This window comes from Ranitomeya variabilis, chromosome 1, assembly GCF_051348905.1.
Source record: "Ranitomeya variabilis isolate aRanVar5 chromosome 1, aRanVar5.hap1, whole genome shotgun sequence".
NCBI classification, from domain to species: Eukaryota; Metazoa; Chordata; class Amphibia; order Anura; family Dendrobatidae; genus Ranitomeya; species Ranitomeya variabilis.
The window spans coordinates 1,102,885,533-1,102,906,066 of NC_135232.1; the positions used below are offsets into that span (position 1 = coordinate 1,102,885,533).

Genomic DNA, 20,534 nt, shown 5'->3' on the forward strand with positions numbered 1-20,534 from the left:
GTTCTCAATGGCAAGAGAACATAGCCCAGCAAACATAAGAACTAGCTCTTGGAAGGATGGAAACTAAACTGACCATGAACTAAACCTGCCGCACAACTAACAGTAGCCGGGTAGCGTAGCCTGCGTTTTATCCCTAGACGCCCAGCGCCGGCCGGAGGACTAACTAATCCTGGCAGAGGAAAATATAGTCCTGGCTCACCTCTAGAGAAATTTCCCCGAAAGGCAGACAGAGGCCCCCACAAATATTGGCGGTGATTTTAGATGAAATGACAAACGTAGTATGAAAATAGGTTTAGCAAAATTGAGGTCCGCTTACTAGATAGCAGGAAGACAGAAAGGGCACTTTCATGGTCAGCTGAAAACCCTATCAAAATACCATCCTGAAATTACTTTAAGACTCTAGTATTAACTCATAACATCAGAGTGGCAATTTCAGATCACAAGAGCTTTCCAGACACAGAAAGGCTTCTGATTACAATGTTGACCGGCATGGAAGTGACAGAGGAGCAAGGCTAAATAGCGACTCCCACATCCTGATGGAAACAGGTGAACAGAGAGGATGATGCACACCAGTTCAATTCCACCAGTGGCCACAGGGGGAGCCCAAAATCCAATTTCACAACACCTATGGAACACATTATGAATGGCAAACGATGCTGGGAGATCCAAACGAAAAGACACCGGGTTAAGGATTTCCAAGATCTTATAAGGACCGATGAAGCGAGGCTTGAATTTAGGAGAGGAGACCTTCATAGGAACATACCGAGAAGACAGCCACACCAAATCCCCAACACGAAGTCGGGGACCCACACCGCGGCGGCGGTTGGCAAAGCGCTGAGCCTTCTCTTGTGACAACCTCAAATTGTCCACCACATGGTTCCAAATCTGCTGCAACCTATCCACCACAGAATCCACCCCAGGACAGTCAGAAGGCTCAACCTGACCCGAGGAAAAACGAGGATGGAAACCAGAATTGCAGAAAAAAGGCGAAACCAAAGTAGCAGAACTAGCCCGATTATTAAGGGCAAACTCGGCCAATGGCAAAAAAGTCACCCAATCATCCTGATCAGCAGAAACAAAACATCTCAAATAAGTTTCCAACGTCTGATTAGTTCCCTCAGTTTGGCCATTAGTCTGAGGATGGAAGGCCGACGAAAAAGACAAATCAATGCCCATCTTAGCACAAAAAGTCCGCCAAAACCTGGACACAAACTGGGATCCTCTATCAGACACAATATTTTCAGGAATGCCGTGCAAGCGAACCACATTCTGAAAAAATAGAGGAACCAAATCGGAGGAAGAAGGCAACTTAGGCAAGGGCACCAAATGGACCATCTTGGAAAAACGATCACACACCACCCAGATGACAGACATTTTCTGAGATACCGGAAGATCCGAAATAAAATCCATGGAAATGTGCGTCCAAGGCCTTTTCGGAATAGGCAAAGGCAAAAGCAAACCGCTGGCACGAGAACAGCAAGGCTTAGCCCGAGCACAAATCCCACAAGACTGCACAAAGGAACGCACATCCCGCGACAAGGAAGGCCACCAGAAGGACCTAGCCACCAAATCTCTGGTACCAAAAATCCCAGGATGACCCGCCAACACCGAAGAATGAACCTCGGAAATAACTCTGCTGGTCCATCTATCCGGGACAAACAGTCTCTCTGGTGGACAACGGTCAGGTCTATCCGCCTGAAATTTCTGCAGCACTCGTCGCAAATCTGGGGAAATGGCAGACAAAATCACTCCCTCTCTGAGAATACCAGCCGGCTCAGAAACTCCCGGAGAGTCAGGCACAAAACTCCTAGAAAGTGCATCAGCTTTCACGTTCTTCGAACCAGGCAGATATGAGACCACGAAGTTGAAACGGGAGAAAAACAACGACCAACGAGCCTGTCTAGGATTCAGGCGCTTGGCAGATTCAAGGTAAATCAGATTTTTGTGATCAGTCAAGACCACCACACGATGTTTAGCTCCTTCGAGCCAATGTCGCCACTCCTCAAATGCCCACTTCATAGCCAACAACTCCCGATTACCAACATCATAATTCCGCTCGGCAGGCAAAAACTTTCTTGAAAAGAAAGCACATGGTTTCATCACAGAGCCATCAGAGCTTCTCTGCGACAAAACAGCCCCTGCTCCAATCTCAGAAGCATCAACCTCGACCTGGAAGGGGAGAGAGACATCTGGCTGACATAAGACTGGAGCTGAAGAAAACCGGTGCTTCAGCTCCCGAAAGGCCTCCACGGCTGCAGGAGACCAATTAGTCACATCAGAACCCTTCTTGGTCAAATCCGTCAAAGGTTTAACCACGCTAGAAAAATTAGCGATGAAACGACGGTAAAAATTAGCAAAACCCAAGAACTTCTGAAGACTCTTAACAGACGTGGGCTGAGTCCAGTCATGAATAGCCTGGACCTTGACTGGGTCCATCTCCACAGTAGAAGGAGAAAAAATAAAACCCAAAAAGGAGACCTTCTGTACTCCGAAGAGGCATTTTGAGCCCTTCACAAATAAAGCATTAGCACGCAGGACCTGAAACACCATCCTGACCTGCTTCACATGGGACTCCCAATCATCAGAAAAGACCAAAATGTCATCCAGATAATCAATCATAAATTTATCCAGATATTCTCGGAAGATGTCATGCATGAAAGACTGAAACACAGAAGGAGCATTAGAGAGTCCAAAAGGCATCACCAAGTACTCAAAATGGCCTTCAGGCGTATTAAATGCTGTTTTCCATTCATCTCCCTGCTTAATGCGCACAAGGTTATACGCACCACGGAGATCTATCTTGGTGAACCAACTGGCACCCTTAATCCGAGAAAACAAATCAGACAATAGTGGTAAAGGATACTGAAATTTGACTGTGATTTTATTCAGAAGACGATAATCTATACAAGGTCTCAAAGAACCGTCCTTCTTGGCCACAAAAAAATACTGCACCAAGAGGGGAAGAGGATGGGCGAATATGTCCCTTCTCCAAAGACTCCTTTATATAACTCCGCATCGCGGCATGCTCTGGTATAGACAGATTAAAAAGTCGTCCCTTAGGGAATTTACTACCAGGAATTAAATTACTGTTGTGAACTCTGTTTTTGGGCTCCCTCTAGTGGTCACATGCGATACTGTGTAGTGTTGTCTTTCTGTAGGTTGGCAGCATCTGCTATCCTTGGTTGGTTTCTTATTTAGCTCACCTGGATACTCAGTTCCTGGTCTGCTCTACTGTTATGATCCTTAGTGGTTGAGGATCACAAATACTCCAGCTAAGTAACATACATAGGACAAGCTCTAGGGAGGTGGCAAACTGGACTGACCGCAAATCTGAACCTATCCAAACACACTAGAAGTAGCCGGTGAACGTGTCTAAAAATCCTAGACGTCTCGAGCCAGCCTGAGGAACTAACTACCCCTAGAGAGAAAGAAAGACCTCTCTTGCCTCCAGAGAAATAATCCCCAACGATATAGAAGCCCCCAACATATAATAACGGTGAGGTAAGAGGAAGGCACATACACAGGGGTGAAAACAGATTTAGCAAATGAGGCCCACTAATACTAGACAGCAGAAAATAGAAAAGGGGTCTGTGCGGTCAGTAAAAAACCCTTACAAAATATCCACACTGAGATTTCAAGAACCCCCGCACCAACTAACGGTGTGGGGGAAGAAACTCAGTCCCCTAGAGCAACCAGCAAGCGAGGAAATCACATTTTAGCGAGCTGGACTAAAAACATAATAAATGCTGATAATCAAAAAATGATCAAACAAAAACTTAGCTTGCCTTGGAGAGACTGGGAGCAAGGTAGTCACAAGGAATCTGAAGAGCACTGAATACATTGAGAGCAGGCAAGGAACTGAGTATCCAGGTGAGCTAAATAAGAAACCAACCAAGGATAACGAACCAGCAGATGCTGCCAACCTACAGAAAGACAACACTACACAGTATCGCTTGTGACCACTAAAGGGAGCCCAAAAACAGAGTTCACATCAGTTCTGACATTAGGAGGATGTTAAGGGTTAACAAAGCAGCCCTGCTTTCTATACATGGCCAGAAGGCCACATGGGTAAACCAGATGACCGGTCCTGGGTCTATCAGTGAAGGAGAAGGAGACATTTTGTGTACTTGAGAGTTGTCCTAGAGAAGCTGAAGGAGCAGGTAAGGGAGAGGCCAAAGCTCCATATATGAGAAACCACAGCCTCAGCTTCAGATATGCCCAAGTTGGCGTTCAGGAATCACTGCACCATTTATATATCTGAATTGCTATACTGAAAAGTAAGTGTGATTGCTGCATTGGAAGTGAATCTCTGCCCAATCATCGTATATCTGGATGAACTTGTGTTCATGCAACAGGTAAATGTTAACAACAGCCCCTCTGGCCTCCTTGTTTTCTGGACTATTCGGAGTTCACCACATTACATCACACTACCAGGAAGCAGAGCTTAATTAAATGCGCCCTGGTGTCACAAACATTCTTTTCTTTTATTTTCTTTTAGTCACTGCTATGGCAGAGTTCAAACTTCTGCACACCACATGACATATTGCCCTTCTATAAGAGGTAGTTGATCGCAATCTATCAATTGACCAGTCTATATTCACTAGGTCTCAAGAGCAGGTAGACTTTTCAGCTTAAAAGGAGTTGTCCCTTAAAGAATTATTTACCCTTACTGGGATCTCCGTGCTAAAAAACAACTAATTCAGAGAATGGGTGTGCCAAAGTCCTGTGTTACTGAGACCATTGCTCTATTACCTGACTACAGTGCAGATAATGAAGCAGTGATCGCATATGCTCTGTAATGCATCACTCACACCTGGGACTTTGGTGACGATGCTGATGTTGTTTTTTTATTCATCCAGTATCTTATTCGGCAACTTATTTTTCTCTGTTTTTTACAGGTTTAATGACAAAAATCAAAAATTACAATAATAAAATACAATGCAGTGAGGTGCCCTGATGTGAATACGCTTAAAAGCAGCTACAAAAGTTATAAAACAAAAATGGGCATCAAAGTGGGCACTGAAGGGCCTCATTGAAAGGGTTACATGATAGTGATGACCCACATCAAATTCAGGTCACTCCAGCCTGCCCCATATGTGTTTTGGGCACCAGAAAGGGCATCAAAGAGGGCAAATAGGCACTTTTCACAGATTTTAATAGGTAACTGGTGTTTTTATGGGTTAAATGACTTTGGGCCACTGATCTCACACCACCAATACACAGTGATAGCCCGCATCAAATTCAGGTCATTGCAGTCTGGCCCAAATGGGTTCTCGGCATCAGAATGGGCATCAACAGATTTGAATAAGTAACTGGTGGTTTTTTACAGGGGTTAAATGACTTTGGGCTACTGATGTTACAACATCAGTGTACAACAGAAAGATCCATTTCCAAATCAGTTTTCTTTCTGGCTGGCCGGAGTGATTACTGATCAAAAAAAGGCTGGCATCAAAGTTGGAAAATTGTAACTTTGTACTGATATGAATAAGTTATTTACTGTATATACTCGTGTATAAGCAGAGTTTTTCAGCACTTTTTGTGTTCTGAAAACGCCCCCATTTGGCTTATACACGAGTCATTGTTCCAGAAGAAGGTGGGGGAGGGGGAGCGGTGGAGCAGCAGGTTACAGGAGGCAGGAGCCGGCGGCTGCGACTGAAGTCTGTGCCACTGCAAAAGAGAAATGAATATTCACTGCACTGGCAGTAAATATTCATTTCTCTTATAGCGCGCACAGTGTCAGCCACAGCCGCTGACTTCCAGCAGCTGCTGGGCGATCACGGGTGCCCGCTACTTAAGAGTTATGAATATTCTCTTCTCTCCACTCCTATAGGCATGGAGAGAGGTGAATATTGTGAGGCAGTGACTGGTGTTACATGTGAGGGTCACTGTATGTCCCCCCAGGATGCGCACGGAGGCGTATTGAGGCCATAAGAGTGCATTGCAATCACAGGTGTTGCTGTGGTTGCAATGTAGACTAAAGTGAGTATAGGTCTTGGACATGCTGGTTTTTAGGGAAAACCTGCTCTGTGCTTTTGGTGTTTTGAAACAGACTGCAGGATGGTAGTCATGCAGTCCGTTTCATTCCTGCCAAGATTTTCCATGTGGCTGAAGGCCAAAGGTTGCTAGTTAAAGACCCTGCAGTATAGGGTTTGGGTGTGTCAGAGTCAGTGTCGGTCTGGTGTTTGGAGGAGTAAAGAGCAGTCGGCTCTGCAGCGCTCCACCTGTGTGAGTCAACACAGGCCAGCGGAGCCAAACAGCCAGGGAAGCTGAGATGCCTGGCACCCACAGTGTACACAGCTGTGCCGTCGCCAATGGTAACTGGTCTCAGAGGTGGACTGTCTTGTGCCCAGCGGTGAACTGGAGGTAGACTGTCCTGTGCCGAAGGAGGACTGGCATGTTCAGTGACTGTAAACTGGAGGATATGGTTCCCGGCTGCGATCCGGAGGATATTGTGTACTGTGTAAAGCTGTGAGTAGAACATTAACACAATGGTGCAGTCGTGCACAGCAACTGGTTTCAAGAGGAGAGCTGGCATGTTTAGTAACTGTAAACTTATGGATATCGTGTACTGTGTAAAGCTGTGAGTAGCACATTAACACGGTGGTGCAGTCGCCCACGGCTACAGTCAGAGGTGGACTGGCGTGTTTAGTGAATGTAATCCAGAGGATATGTGCCCGGCTGCGATCTGGAGGATATTGTGTGCTGTGTTTATATGAGTTGGACATTAATGCTGTGAAGTAAACACATTAAAGAGACTTTTGTTTGGAACTTTGCTAGGGTCACTGCCTCATCACTGCATAAGTGTGCTACCTCTGCACTACAAAATTCATTACCTTAATGAGCAGGGACACATGATCGCTTGGCTGAAAGAGCTGCTGGCACTGGAATGAGATGCAGGTAAGGTAAGTAGGATGGGGTTTTTTTAGGGATGAGGAGCCATGCAGACAAGGACAGGTATGGGGAGCCATGCATACAAGGACACGGATGGGGAACCATGCAGACAAGGACATGATGGGGAGCCATGCATACAAGGACAGGGATGGGAGCCATACTTACAAGGACGGGGATGGGGAGCCATGCATACAAGGCTAGGGAAGGGGAGCCATGCCTACAACAATGGGGATGGGGAGCCATGCATACAATGATGGGGAGCCATACCTACAAGGACAGGGATGGGGAGCCATGCCTACAAGGATGGGGATGGGGAGCCATGTCTACAACGATGGGGATGGGGAGCCATGCATACAAGGATGGGGAGCCATACATACAAGGATAGGGATGGGGAGCCATGCCTACAAGGATGGGGATGGGGAGCCATACATGCAAGGATGGGGAGCCATGCATACAAGGATGGGGATGGGGAGCCATGCATACAAGGACAGGGATGGGGAGCCAAGCAGACATGGACAGGGATGGGATTGGGGAGTCATGCCTACAAGGATAGAGATGAGGGGACAATGCATACCCGTCTTATACTCGAGTCAATACGTTTTCACAGTTTTTCGTGGCAAAATTAGGTGCCTCGGCTTACACTCGAGTCGGCTTAAACACGAGTATACACGGTATTTGTTTTAAGGGTTAAAGGAGTTGTCCAGTCTTAATCTAAAAGTCTGCAGTCTCTCTATGTGACTGTGTGACTGCAGACTTGTGAATCCTTACATTGCACACACTGATCATTGTGAGGATAATCTGTGGCTGGCATATATTATAGGGGCATCTGTGGCTGGCATATACTATATGGGCATCTGTGGCTGGTATATATTATAGGGGCACCTGTGGCTGGCATACTATTATAGGGGCATCAGTGGCCGGTATAGTATTATAGGGGCATCTGTGGCTGGCATATATTATAGGGGCATCTGTGGCTGGTATATATTATAGGGGCACCTGTGGCTGGCATACTATTATAGGGGCATCAGTGGCCGGTATAGTATTATAGGGGCATCTGTGGCTGGCATATATTATAGGGGCATCTGTGGCTGGTATATATTATAGGGGCACCTGTGGCTGGCATACTATTATAGGGGCATCAGTGGCCGGTATAGTATTATAGGGGCATCTGTGGCTGGCATATATTATAGGGGCATCTGTGGCTGGTATATATTATAGGGGCACCTGTGGCTGGCATACTATTATAGGGGCATCAGTGGCTAGCATACTATTATAGGGGCATCTGTGGCTGACATATATTATAGGGGCATCAGTGACTGGCATATATTATAGGGGCAACTGTGGCTGGTATATATTATAGGGCCACCTTTGACTGGCATACTTTTATAGGGTCATCTGTGGCTGGCATATATTATAGGGGCATCTGTGGCTGGCATATATTATAGGGGCATCTGTGGCTGGCATATATTATAGGGGGACCTGTGGCTGGAATACTTTTATAATTTATTATTATTATTATTATTATCATTATAATATAGCTGCCTTTATGCTTGGCATGCTATTATTGGGCTTTTGTGCCTGCCATGCTATTATGGGGCACATGTGATTACTTTTTTTAAATCCATGGCTGGCATATCATTATAGAAGAATCTTTGGCTGACATAATATTATAGGGGCATCTATGACTGGCATACTATCATTTTAGCATCTGTGGTTGACATACAATATGGGGCATCTAATGTATGGTTTACATATTATTTTAGAGGAATCTGGTTGGCATACCATTATGGGGGCATCTTTGGCTGGTGTTCTATTTCGTGACCATTTGTGACTGTCATGGATGTGTTTGTGGTTTCTGCACTTACATGAGAACCTTTATGACTGTAAGGGGGCCTTCTTTGGCAGTCATTGTGCCCTTCTATCAGGCACTGAAGAACATTTTGACCTTGATTCAGAGAACGTAGGCATTGCTTTGATAATCTTTTACCTGAAGTGGGCAAACATTTGGTAGGAGATATATCTCAGACTCAAAAAATAAGTCACTTGCATGCTAAAAAAAACTACCAGATGTCACAATCAGCTCTGGCAAAAATTAAGAGACCACCAAATCAAAACCCTGTCATGGGCAGCCCAATCTCCAGACCTGAACCCCATTGAAAACTTTGGAATGTAATCAAGAGGATGATGGATAGTCACAGTCATCAAACAAAGGAGAACTGATCACATTTTTTCACCAGAAGCAGTGTGAAAGACTGGTGGAAAGCATGCCAAGACGCATGAAAGCTGTGATTAAAAATCATGGTTATTCCACAAAATATTAATTTCTGAGCTCTTCCTGAGTTAAAACATTAGTATTGTTGTTTCTAAATGATTATGAACTTGTTTTCTTTGCATTATTTGAGGTCTGAAAGCACTGTTCGTTTGTTTGTTTTTAATTTTGACCGTTTTTCTTTGTCAGAAAAAAAAGATACAAAATTTATTGCGTGGAAATTTGGAGACATGTTGTCAGAAGTTTGTAGACTAAAAGAACAATTTAAATTTATTCAAAAATATACCTTTAAAGAGAAAAATCAGGCAAACGGAACATTTTGCAGTGGTCTCTTAATTTTTGCCAGAGCTGTATGTCTACATCATTGTAAATACACACCTGTACTTTGTATCTCCCCCACCTCATTGTAGATTGTAAGCTCTCACGAGCAGGGGCGTCTTATTTTGCTTTATTATTGTATTGTTAACGTTGTTACCAAAGACTATTGTGTTTGAAACTGTTAAACTGTAAAGCGCTGCGGAATATGTTGGCGCTATATAAATAAAGAGTATTATTATTATTATTATTATTATTATGTCTACCACTATTGACTCAGTAATAGCTGCTATTAAAGGGAATCTGTATGCAAGATCAACCTCTCCAAACTATGGCTATGCATTTAGCATTTTAATTCATATGTAAATGAGGTGTTAAGTGCTCTGGATGTGATAGAGCCCATCTGAATTTCCCAGGATGTTTCCCCGCCCAGAACCTTTCTCTTTAGCTTGATTGACAGCTTAAATAAAGCTCTGTCACACCCAGAGCACTTAACTCCTCATTTGCATATACAATTAAATGTTTATTACTTAGGAATGTAGCAACAGATAGGAGATATAAAGATGTTAATTACTTGGGAATGCAGCCACAGATAGGAGATATAAAGGTGTCGATTGATTTACATCACTAAGATCTGCTTGTGGTTTGGGGGATGATCTTATTGATAGCCTCCCTTTAATGGTTGAATTCAGCAATTGCTATTATGCTAGAGACTAAAAAAAAAAAAAGATATGTTATAGGGAAGTAGGTTTTATGCAAGAATAGAAATCCCCTACTCACCAATGAAAAGTAAAATGAGAGATATCTGCCTAAAAAGATGTGTCAGAAGATCCTAAAATAAGATCAGAACATTGACAGAAAGCTAATCAGCTCCCGAAAAAAAAACATATTTTATGAGCCTTCACTTTTCATCCTCGATTTTCAGTCTTTGTTTAACATAGTGAATAGCAAATGAAATCTCGGCGGAGAAGAACCGTGCAGATGTTTCTGGCTTCCGTCCTGCAGAGCTGGATAATTGAGATCTGTAAAGCGCCATCATCGTGCCTAATTTACATGAGCTGCTGCCTTTTTTAACTTGGGTGCTGTAATCTGTCCTCCTTTATGTCACCAGCTGGAATATATAATAATAATAATCTTTATTTATATAGCGCCAACATATTCTGCAGCACTTTACAGTCAATCTACAGAAAGAACATAAAGGCAAGCCGCCATATTTTACTTAAACCCCGTGAAGAAAGTTCAGCTGAAATATTTGGCCAATATGATGGAGAGGACATTCAAAGATTCAGAATCTCAGTGCAAGAATTGTTTCACAACTTTTCACTTTACCGAACATGAATGGTCAATAGATGCATTATTTATCTGGGCACTCGGTGACCCTATCTGGGTACTATATGGTGTATCTATCTGGGCATTGTGGGATAATATCTGGTCAATTATTTGGGCAATATACAGCTCTGGCAAAAATTAAGAGACCACTGCAAAATGTTCAGTTTGCCTGATTTTTCTCTTCATAGGTATAGTTTTGAGTAAAATGTAAATTGTTCTTTTATTCTATAAACTTCTGACAACATGTCTCTGAATTTCCAAGCAATAAATTTTGTATTTTTTTTTCTGAGAAAGAAAAATGGTAAAAATTTAAAAACAACCCAGTGCTTTCAGACCTCAAATAATGCAAAGAAAACAAGTTCATAATCATTTAGAAACAGCAATACTAATGTTTTATGTCAGGAAGAGCTCAGAAATCAATATTTTGTGGAATAACCATGATTTTTAATCACAGCTTTCATGCGTGTTGACATACTTTCCACCAGTCCTTCACACTCTCCTGGCACAAAAATGTAAGCAGTCCTTCTTTGTTTGATGGCTTGTGACTATCCATCTTCCTCTTGATTACATTCCAGAGGTTTTCAATGGGGTTCAGGTCTGGAGATTGGGCTGCCCATGACCGGGTTTTGATGTGGTGGTCTCTTAATTTTTGCCAGAGGTGTGTATATGGACTTTAAGGCAATACATTCTATTATAGTAAGGGTCGCATTCTTATCAAATGATTGTTACCCACTTGGTGGTGGTAGCGCCGTTGCAGGGAATTTACCCGTAACCAGGCACCTATCAGTACTACTGGTCTTCTAACACAACACTCAACTTTAGTTCCTCAAAGGAAGTGTCAATTTGGCCCCTTTGAGTAAAAAGCTTACTTAATTGATATGATAATGGTATATGGCTCTAATAACGTGAAGAAGGCTGAGCTGAGATACTGCACAACCCATGGACAAGTGTGGCTCTGTTTTTGAATGGAAGCCATGTTTTTCTAATCTTGGACGACCCCTTTAACTTGTTCACAATCTTGGTCATGGGCCCATGCGGAGCCCTATTCTCTTGGATGGGGCTGATTGTAGTTTCCAACACAGAAATGGATCAAGGCCACCACTGTTTAAGAGAATTGTTTGGGGGTCTAAGTGGTCATTAGTGCTATTCTAGCATGCTCGGGTGCTAACCGAGTGACTTCGGCGTGCTCAAATAATATGTTCGAGTCCCCGCGGCTCCATGTCTCGTGGCTGTTTGGCAGCTGCAACCCATGAAGGGATTGCCTAACAAACAGACAATCTCTGCACTTGTTGCGACTGTTGAACAGCCACTAGACATGCAGCCGCAGGGACTTGAACATATTTTTCAAGCATGTCGAAGAGTCTCGGTTAACACTTGAGCATGCTCAGATAACACCTGATCTGAGCACGTTCATTCATCACCATCACTACTAATCAGAATCTCCTGCCATAACATTTAGGATGGCATTTATGACATATTCATATCATAAGTATATCCTAATATGGGCAATAATAACAGGCTGTCTAAAAGAGAGAATCCCTTTTAAAGGGGAAACTGTCAGCAGGTTTGTACATGTAGAAATATTAGAATAGCTGTATAGGTGCATGTCCAGCCTTCCACCTCCCTCCCCCCCCAAAAAAAAAGACACCTTTTTTGTAGAGATCCGATGTGCCAATCATGGGATATTTAGTGTAGAAGTCGTATGCAAATGAGACTGGGGGCGTGTCTGTGTAAACCCGAGAGCACTTACAGCCTGATTTGCATATTGCTTCTACAGTAGATTTCTCAAGACTGGCACATCACATTTCTAAAAAAAAAAGTATATTTTTTTATTGGCACACCAGCACCTATACAGCCAGATCACTACTTCTATATGTTCAAACGTGCTGAAAAATTCCCTTGAAATTAAGATATTTGGTTGCGGACTGAAATTACGGTATATCTTAATATAAAAATTACTAAATAAGCGTTTTATTATTAATAATGCTTTTTTTTTTCTTTTGCAGCTGATATCATTTCTACAGTTGAGTTTAATCACACAGGAGAGCTGTTGGCAACTGGGGACAAGGGGGGTCGTGTTGTAATATTCCAACGAGAACCAGAGGTATGTGTACATTACATTAAGGGGTAAGCGGTCATACACACGGGCAATCAGGGTTAGCAGAATTTGGATGCCCCATCTATTCTACAGAACATAGAGCACCTCTCTTGTTTCAACATGTCAGCGCAATACATGAAACGCACCATGTAATGATTCATTTGCCCTGTCGGGGTGGTGGTACCATTTTGCACAGCTTAACAACATGTAGTTGTGATCACTTGTCTGACAGTATATACCAAGCACACAGCTTTGTAGTTGATATAGAACCTATAAAACCACTTATTGGCAGCTTTCTGCCTATGCACAGTGTATACAGGAAGCTGCCAATCAGTGGTGTGAGCGGAGATATACATGGCTCAGCATTAGAGCTCTGCTAAATTTACAGCAGAGGAAACAGATTTAATCAAAATGGAAGCACTTAGTAAGATAAGTAATACATTGTTGGAATCAGGGTGTCTGTCCTTTCATCATGTCGCTCTCTGATGAGGAAGACAAAGCCTGGTAATGGATTTTCTTTAAGGACTTATGGTGTAAAATTAGTGTAAAAGTGTAGAACACATAGGAAACTTATATTTGCGTAACCACTGAGAAGTATTTAATACCCTTGTACGTTAAGTGTTCTAAGTTGATCCATTAAAGGTAACTTGTTATCAAAAATTCCAATCCTAGACTACCGCTATATTGTTAAGCATAATATTAATAGCTGTGTAAAGATGTTCCTTAGAGCATAAGTGAAAACATGCAGTTACAGTATATAGTAGTGCCTGCTACTGGTAAAGAGTCAGGGTGATGGTCTTGTTCCTCTCTGGAGTAGTGTACGTATGCAGTGTGCAGATGAATCTAGGGCTGTGCATGCACCAAATGCGGCTAGAACTGTAAGCTAGGGTTGCACAACTCCTTAGGAGACAAAGCCCACCACCTTGACTATTTATTTGTTAACAGGTAAAGAGTCATGATGAACAAGCTACCCATCAGAATAACGAGCTACATTTCAATGCTCAATATACTAGCATTTTGCTACAGTAAATTATGCGAAGAGGAAACAAATTGAAAGATAAGTCTGCAATCTAGGAAGAACTGCTCTTATTTCCCCAAATTCATGTACATTATAAACTGTAAAATGAATCTCTGTTGCATTATTCTTATTATTCTTATCATCTCCCTTGCAGTGTAAGAATGAACCCTGCAATCAGGGCGAGTACAATGTCTATAGCACTTTCCAGAGCCACGAGCCCGAATTTGATTATTTGAAAAGCTTGGAAATAGAAGAAAAAATTAACAAGATTAAATGGCTCCCGCAGCAGAACGCAGCCCACTCCCTTCTGTCTACAAATGGTAGGATCGCAGATCATCTGCCTCCATGTGCTGCAAATGTTTATGAGGATGTTAACAAGTGCGAAATTCACTTAACTGTTACATGGGTGCACACAATGGGGCACATTTATTATGAAGGGCGTATGCCGTGCCGGTGTATTTGGAGAGAGAAGATGGCCAGAATTAGATGAATACTTGGAAATGTCTGCGTGCAAGAACCTATAGCCATACTCTATATGAGCAGCCGTAAGTTGTCGCATAAAATGTACATATCTCGGAAGAATAAAGGATTTTTTCCCACCATTAGAGATTATGGAATGTGTATAACCTCCTGATCAATGAGAGGAGGCGTTCAACTGCAGGGGCCCCCACTGACCCTCAGAACGAAGGGGCCACAATGCAAGTTTGTAAGGTCTTTTCACATAAGTTCCATGTTAAGGTGTTAGGTGATAGTATAGGGATGTGTATTCAGGTGAATTCAATTGCTTCTCTGCAGGAAATACGTAAAGGCCCCTGTAGACCTTTGGTGTCATGGCTTCTGTTTTTGCATTATGACCTAATATGCAATACCCTCTATTGCTTTATAATAGGGTACAACAACTACTCCTGCAGCAAGTGATACATTTTGGGCTTCAAAGAGCAATGGAAACTGGACTCTTTTATAAATATGCATGCTTGCCTCCGTGATGGCCCTTATTCAGGCATTACGCTTTGATTACTTGGATGAGAGGATGAATAAATGGTTTGATTGAATGTTGAATGGAATGATTCCTAGATTGTGGCATGGATGGATGTCTAGATGGGTTGATGTAGGGGTGGGTGGGGGAGTTGCTGGGAGGATAGGTGGATGAATAGGTTTCATAATTTTTAGGATTGAAGGTAGATATAAGTCCATTGAGTTTATCCTATAACCTAGCATGGAAAGTTTGATGGATGATTTGATACAATAGATAGATAGATAGATAGATAGATAGATAGATAGATAGATAGATAGATAGATAGATAGATAGAAGATAGACATATCAATAGATAATAGATAGATAGATAGATAGATAGATAGATAGATAGATAGATAGATAGATAGATAGATAGATAATAGATCGACGGGCGGATTGCTGTTTTCTTGGGTAACTAGTTAGATAGATGGACACGTTAATGAGTGAGTGATTGGAAGGATGGATGGGTGAATAAGTTTCCTAGCTTTTAGGATTGACGGTAGATATAAGTCCATTGAGTTCAACCTATAACCTAATATGGACAGGTGGATAGATGACTATATACGATGGATGGACAGACGGACAGATTAATTGCTGTTTTCTTGGGTAACTAGATAGATGGATGGACACGTAAATGAGTGATTGGATGGATGGATAGATTGCTGAATGGGTGAATAGATGGATAAATAAGTAGATGGATGAGTGGATAGAATGATGGGTAAATGGTTGGATAGATAAAAGAATGGATTGCTAGTTGGGTGAATAGATGGATAGATGGTTTATAGATGAATGCACTTATGGATAGCTAGGTGGATGGATAATGGATGTGTGCATGGATAGATGGATAGATGGATTGCTATATTGATCTGAAGCTGGATTAATGGTTGGTTGGATGATGTGTGGACAAGAAGGTGGATGATTCGATGACCACATTGCTGAGTAGGTGAAAAGATGGAAAAATAAGATGATATATGAGTGTATCCAAGGATGAATAGGTGGTTGGATCGGTGGATGGACGGAATGGATTGTTGACAGATGGTTGGATGGGTACATGGGTTAATGGAAAACTGATTGGACGGATGGATCTATGGAGGAATGGATAACTGATTGGGTGAATATACGGATAGATGAGCTGATGGATGGAATTATAAATATATACATCTAACATTGATAGTAAGTGCTGACCACTACTTCATAATCACCAATGCACGTAGCGTAATACACTTACAGTGATGTGACATACCATTTTTGCTTGTTCATTGCTTTTCACAATATACCTGTTTTGACAGAGCATAGATAGACATTAACAGTACAGTGAGACTTCTTTTATTACATTCTAGATAAAACTATCAAATTATGGAAAATTAGTGAGCGTGATAAGAGGCCAGAGGGGTACAACCTCAAAGATGAAGAAGGGAAGTTGAAAGATCTTTCCACCGTGACCTCTTTACAGGTAAGCAGTACATAGCTCCTGATAGTCATATTTTGGGTTCCACCATAGTGCCTCCATTAATGCCGGCCACTGTAACTCTATGTGTGCCACCAGTTACAGAACCCACATTATTGCCATCAGCCATTAGTTACATCATTCACCGTGCCCCCATTAGTACCACCCACCATATTGCTTGTCAAATGACTTTGCCTACATAAGAATTATGTGGATGTCTTGCAAAATTTCTTTCCAATATTGAATAATTAGTATAAAATCTTTGCCTGACTCTTGAGTCAGACATAAATTGGTGCATGAATGGATGACCTGAGGGCTAGATGCGATGATGGATTGTGTTGCTCATATTATTGGGTGTTCTTCTGTTTTCAGGTGCCTGTTCTTAAGCCCATGGATTTAATGGTAGAAGTTTCCCCAAGAAGAATATTTTCTAATGGACACACATATCATGTCAACTCCATCTCTGTCAACAGTGACTGTGAGACGTACATGTCAGCCGATGATCTCAGGATTAACCTCTGGCACTTGGCAATCACAGACCGGAGCTTCAGTATCCTTTTATATAGGAAAAACCCGCAAAAAAGTCACAAACTGTGAAAAAGTTTCAATTGTTTGCAACTTGCTTACCAAAAGTTGAAAAAGTGGGCACGGATTATTCAGGAGGAACATGGCCAACATCCTATAGACTGATTTATTAAAGCACCACTCCAGTGTTTTATTATTGCACCTCTGGAGTGATGCGTTAAAGTAATTCCCCTTGCCCCCTATCTGATACTCGCTTTCTGGCGTTTTCATCTGTTTTTGCCACCGCTGCCTTTGATCTCTGATAAAAAGTGACCTGCCTGCATATCCAATGTTTCATTGAGGTCACCTTTCAATACAAGTCTATGAGAACTTCGCTCTGGCTCTCATAGACTTGTATTGAGAGCTTAGATGTATCTTCTCACTTCCAGCCAGTCAGTGCATTCGGCGCAGCACTAAAACATGTTACATTCGGCGCAGCACTAAAATGGCGCATGCGGAGGCACCCGCATACAGCGTACGTCCCTGCGTACCCAACGTTAAAGATTGGTACGCAGGACACCGCAGCACGCAAGGAGTAGTAGGCGGAGCGTAGGCAGAGCGTAGGCATGGTTTCAGGGAGGAAGAAGGGGGGAAGTACGCTGCCATCCGCAGCACTCCCGTATGCAAGTCTGAAACCAGCCTTACCTGATCTGGATGCTTTAACAGACAGGGCTGAAGCATATTCCGGTTAACTATATGCAGGGTCTTAAAGAGAAGAAGACTCAAAATTATTTTTTGTTACCAGAAAACGTATCGGGTAACTTAACCGAGGATTCGGGGGAGAACAGAGTGACTTCTCTAGACACACCCCCTGAATTCCCGAGGACAGAGCCTCCTGAACCATGTCCGTCACTTGCTGACGGGACTGGACCAGGGCTTGTTGATCTAGGTGTAGTTTCTGCAGTATCTGAGACAGGTGCTTCACCTACTCAGACAGAGTGTGCATTGGGTCCATACTGCACACTAACCATAGAAGACTACTGTTACTGTCAGCTATAATGTTGGGGACCCCGTGACCGACCTGTCCAGGTACGGACGTGAGTCCCACACAGCGCAGAATGGGACAGGTAGATAGCACCTGTAGACACAGAATAGCACGGTCACAGGTGTGCAGGACCTGTGGCACGTGATAGCAGGAGGAGGGGCTGGGGCGTAACCAGCCGCCGGAGCTCCCGGAGCGATCAGAGAAGCACCGAGGGTACTACCGGGGGGTTGACCGGCTGGGGCACCAACAAGCGTGTAGCAGAAGAATAACCGGGTATAACCTGAGCTGAGGGAAAAACCAAAAGGGAAGTCAAAACAAAGCCGGGGTCAGAGAACCAGATAATCCACAGACAGAACCTAATCGACAGGCAAGTGCGACGTGAGGAACAGGATTCAAACTCACAAGACAGGCACAAGGCACAAACACAAGCGTACAGGGGTCACTTAACTCAGCCGAGGGCAGAAGTATAACTGACAAGGATGCAATCCTCTAGCGGTTATAAAAAGCCCTCCCCAATCCAAAGGGAGGCCATCAGCATTAACCCCGAAGGTTCCTGCTCAAATCCTACCATAGGATCATGACAGGAGTCTTTCCCATTGTCGTAGAATCCGCAGAGTCTCTAGGGACAGGGCATTTCCCTCTTCTTGACTGGGAAGTTGTTTAGACGTTACCCACTGTCTCAGCTGAGCTAGTTCTCCATCTTCCTGCTGTAATCGCACCCACTCATCATGGGATCGTCCCAAGACACCTTCCCGGGCCACCACTTGCACCTGTCCTGGCAGAATTTCGGAACCTGAGGATCTCCTCATCTTCTAATTCCTCATCTCTGTTTCGCCTCTGTCATCCATGGTTCACTCTGGAAAAGGCGTCTGCATGAGTGTTCTCGGCCCCCCTTTTGTAGGCGATTTTATATTGAAACTTTGCCATTCTTGCCACCCATCTTGCTCCAGAGCTCCTAGTTTCGCATTTCCCATATTAGCCAAAGGGTTGTTATCAGTACGCACCAGTACTTCAGACGTGGATAGGTATTCCGCGAACTTCTCCGTCATAACCCACACCAATGCCAGCAGTTCTAGCTTGAAGGAACTGTAATTGTCGGGATTTTGCTCGGAATCATGAAGGGACCGACTAGCATAAGCGATCACCTTCTCTCTCCCATCCTGGATCTACGACAACACAGCTCCAATTCCATGCAAACTTCCGTCGGTGTGGAGAATGAATGGTTGAGAGAAGTCCGCATAAACCAACACAGGTGCTTCTGTCAACGCCTTCTTCAGATCTTGAAATGCCTTTTCTTGCCATTCTCCCCACCAAATAGTCCAGTTCTTGGCGCCTGAGGGTACTCCCTTTAACAACTCCAGCAGAGGATTCACTATGCAGGTAAAATTCTTCACAAAGCTTCGATAATACCCGGTCCGTCCCAAGGACGCCCAGACATCCTTCACCGTCATCGGGGTGGGCCAATCCTGTATTACAGCGATTTTCTCCCAGGATGGTTTCACTCCTTCATCAGAGACAATGTGACCCAGGTACTCTATTTGAATGCGAAACAGATGACATTTCTGAGGCTTTACTTTTAGACCGTGTCTTTGTAGGCGACTCAACACCTGTTCCAGACTTTGTAAATGGTCCTCAAACGAAACAGCATAGACTGTGATGTCATCTAGATAGATGAGTGTGTCTTCAGAGTTTAAATCCCTTAAACACCTCTCCATCAATCGCTGAAACGTTACAGGGGCGTTGGCCAAACCGAACAGCATCCAATTAAATTCATACAGTCCCATAAGACGTATAAAAGCTGTCTTTTGCCGGTTCTGCTCTGACATCGGTACTTGCCAGTAGCCACTGGCCAGATCCAATGATGAAAATAATTTGGCCTTTCCTAGTGCAGACAAGGATTCTTCAATCCTGGGTAATGTATAGGAATCTCGCACGGTGCAGGCATTGAGTTTACGATAGTCTACACAGAAACGCAGAGTGCCATCCTTCTTTCACACTAGCACAATGGGGGCGGCCCATGGACTTTGACTCTCTCTTATGACGCACTTCTGCAGCATCTGAGTTAGCATACCTTTCACCTCTTGATATAATTGTGGTGGAATTTGTCGATATTGCTCACTTATGGGGGCGGCATTCCCAGTCTCTATCTCGTGTAATTGCAGTAGTGCAGCCAAAATCATCCTCATGGCGTGTGAACACGTCTTGATATCGCCACCAGTAGAGCTTCCACTTGCTGGATCTGTAGCGGAGTAAGGTTTGTCAGCTCAGCCTGCATCTGCTCCAATATACAATGCCCTTCCCGGATGTGCTGATGTTCCGGTGTCAGAAACGTATCCAAAGTCACGATCCAAGGGTCTACCTGCTTTACCATCAACTGCACAGCCTGAGGTGGTACCACTTCTTCCAGCATGCCCATAATTCGAGCCACTTCACTCCTGGGAGTTAGCGTGATGTTACCTTCTCCCAAATTAACACAGCGTATTGGGACAGTCCCATCATGTACAATTATTATTATTATTATTTATTTATATAGCACCATTAATTCCATGGTGCTGTACATGAGAAGGGGTTACATCAAAATACAAATATCACTTACAGTAAAC

The 20,534-nt window shown here is 43.4% G+C and overlaps 1 protein-coding gene across 3 annotated transcripts in view; it reads left to right on the forward strand.

The window, feature by feature from the left end:
- The window catches only part of PPP2R2C (protein phosphatase 2 regulatory subunit Bgamma), a 219,736-nt gene that overhangs the window by 142,690 nt on the left and 56,512 nt on the right, over positions 1-20,534 (forward strand). For all 3 annotated transcript variants that reach the window (XM_077280111.1, XM_077280112.1, XM_077280113.1), the window contains 4 exons: positions 12,811-12,908; positions 14,075-14,240; positions 16,276-16,388; positions 16,755-16,932. In XM_077280111.1, coding sequence (XP_077136226.1) covers positions 12,811-12,908; positions 14,075-14,240; positions 16,276-16,388; positions 16,755-16,932 — 555 coding nt within the window. The remainder of the gene's footprint in view (positions 1-12,810; positions 12,909-14,074; positions 14,241-16,275; positions 16,389-16,754; positions 16,933-20,534) is intronic.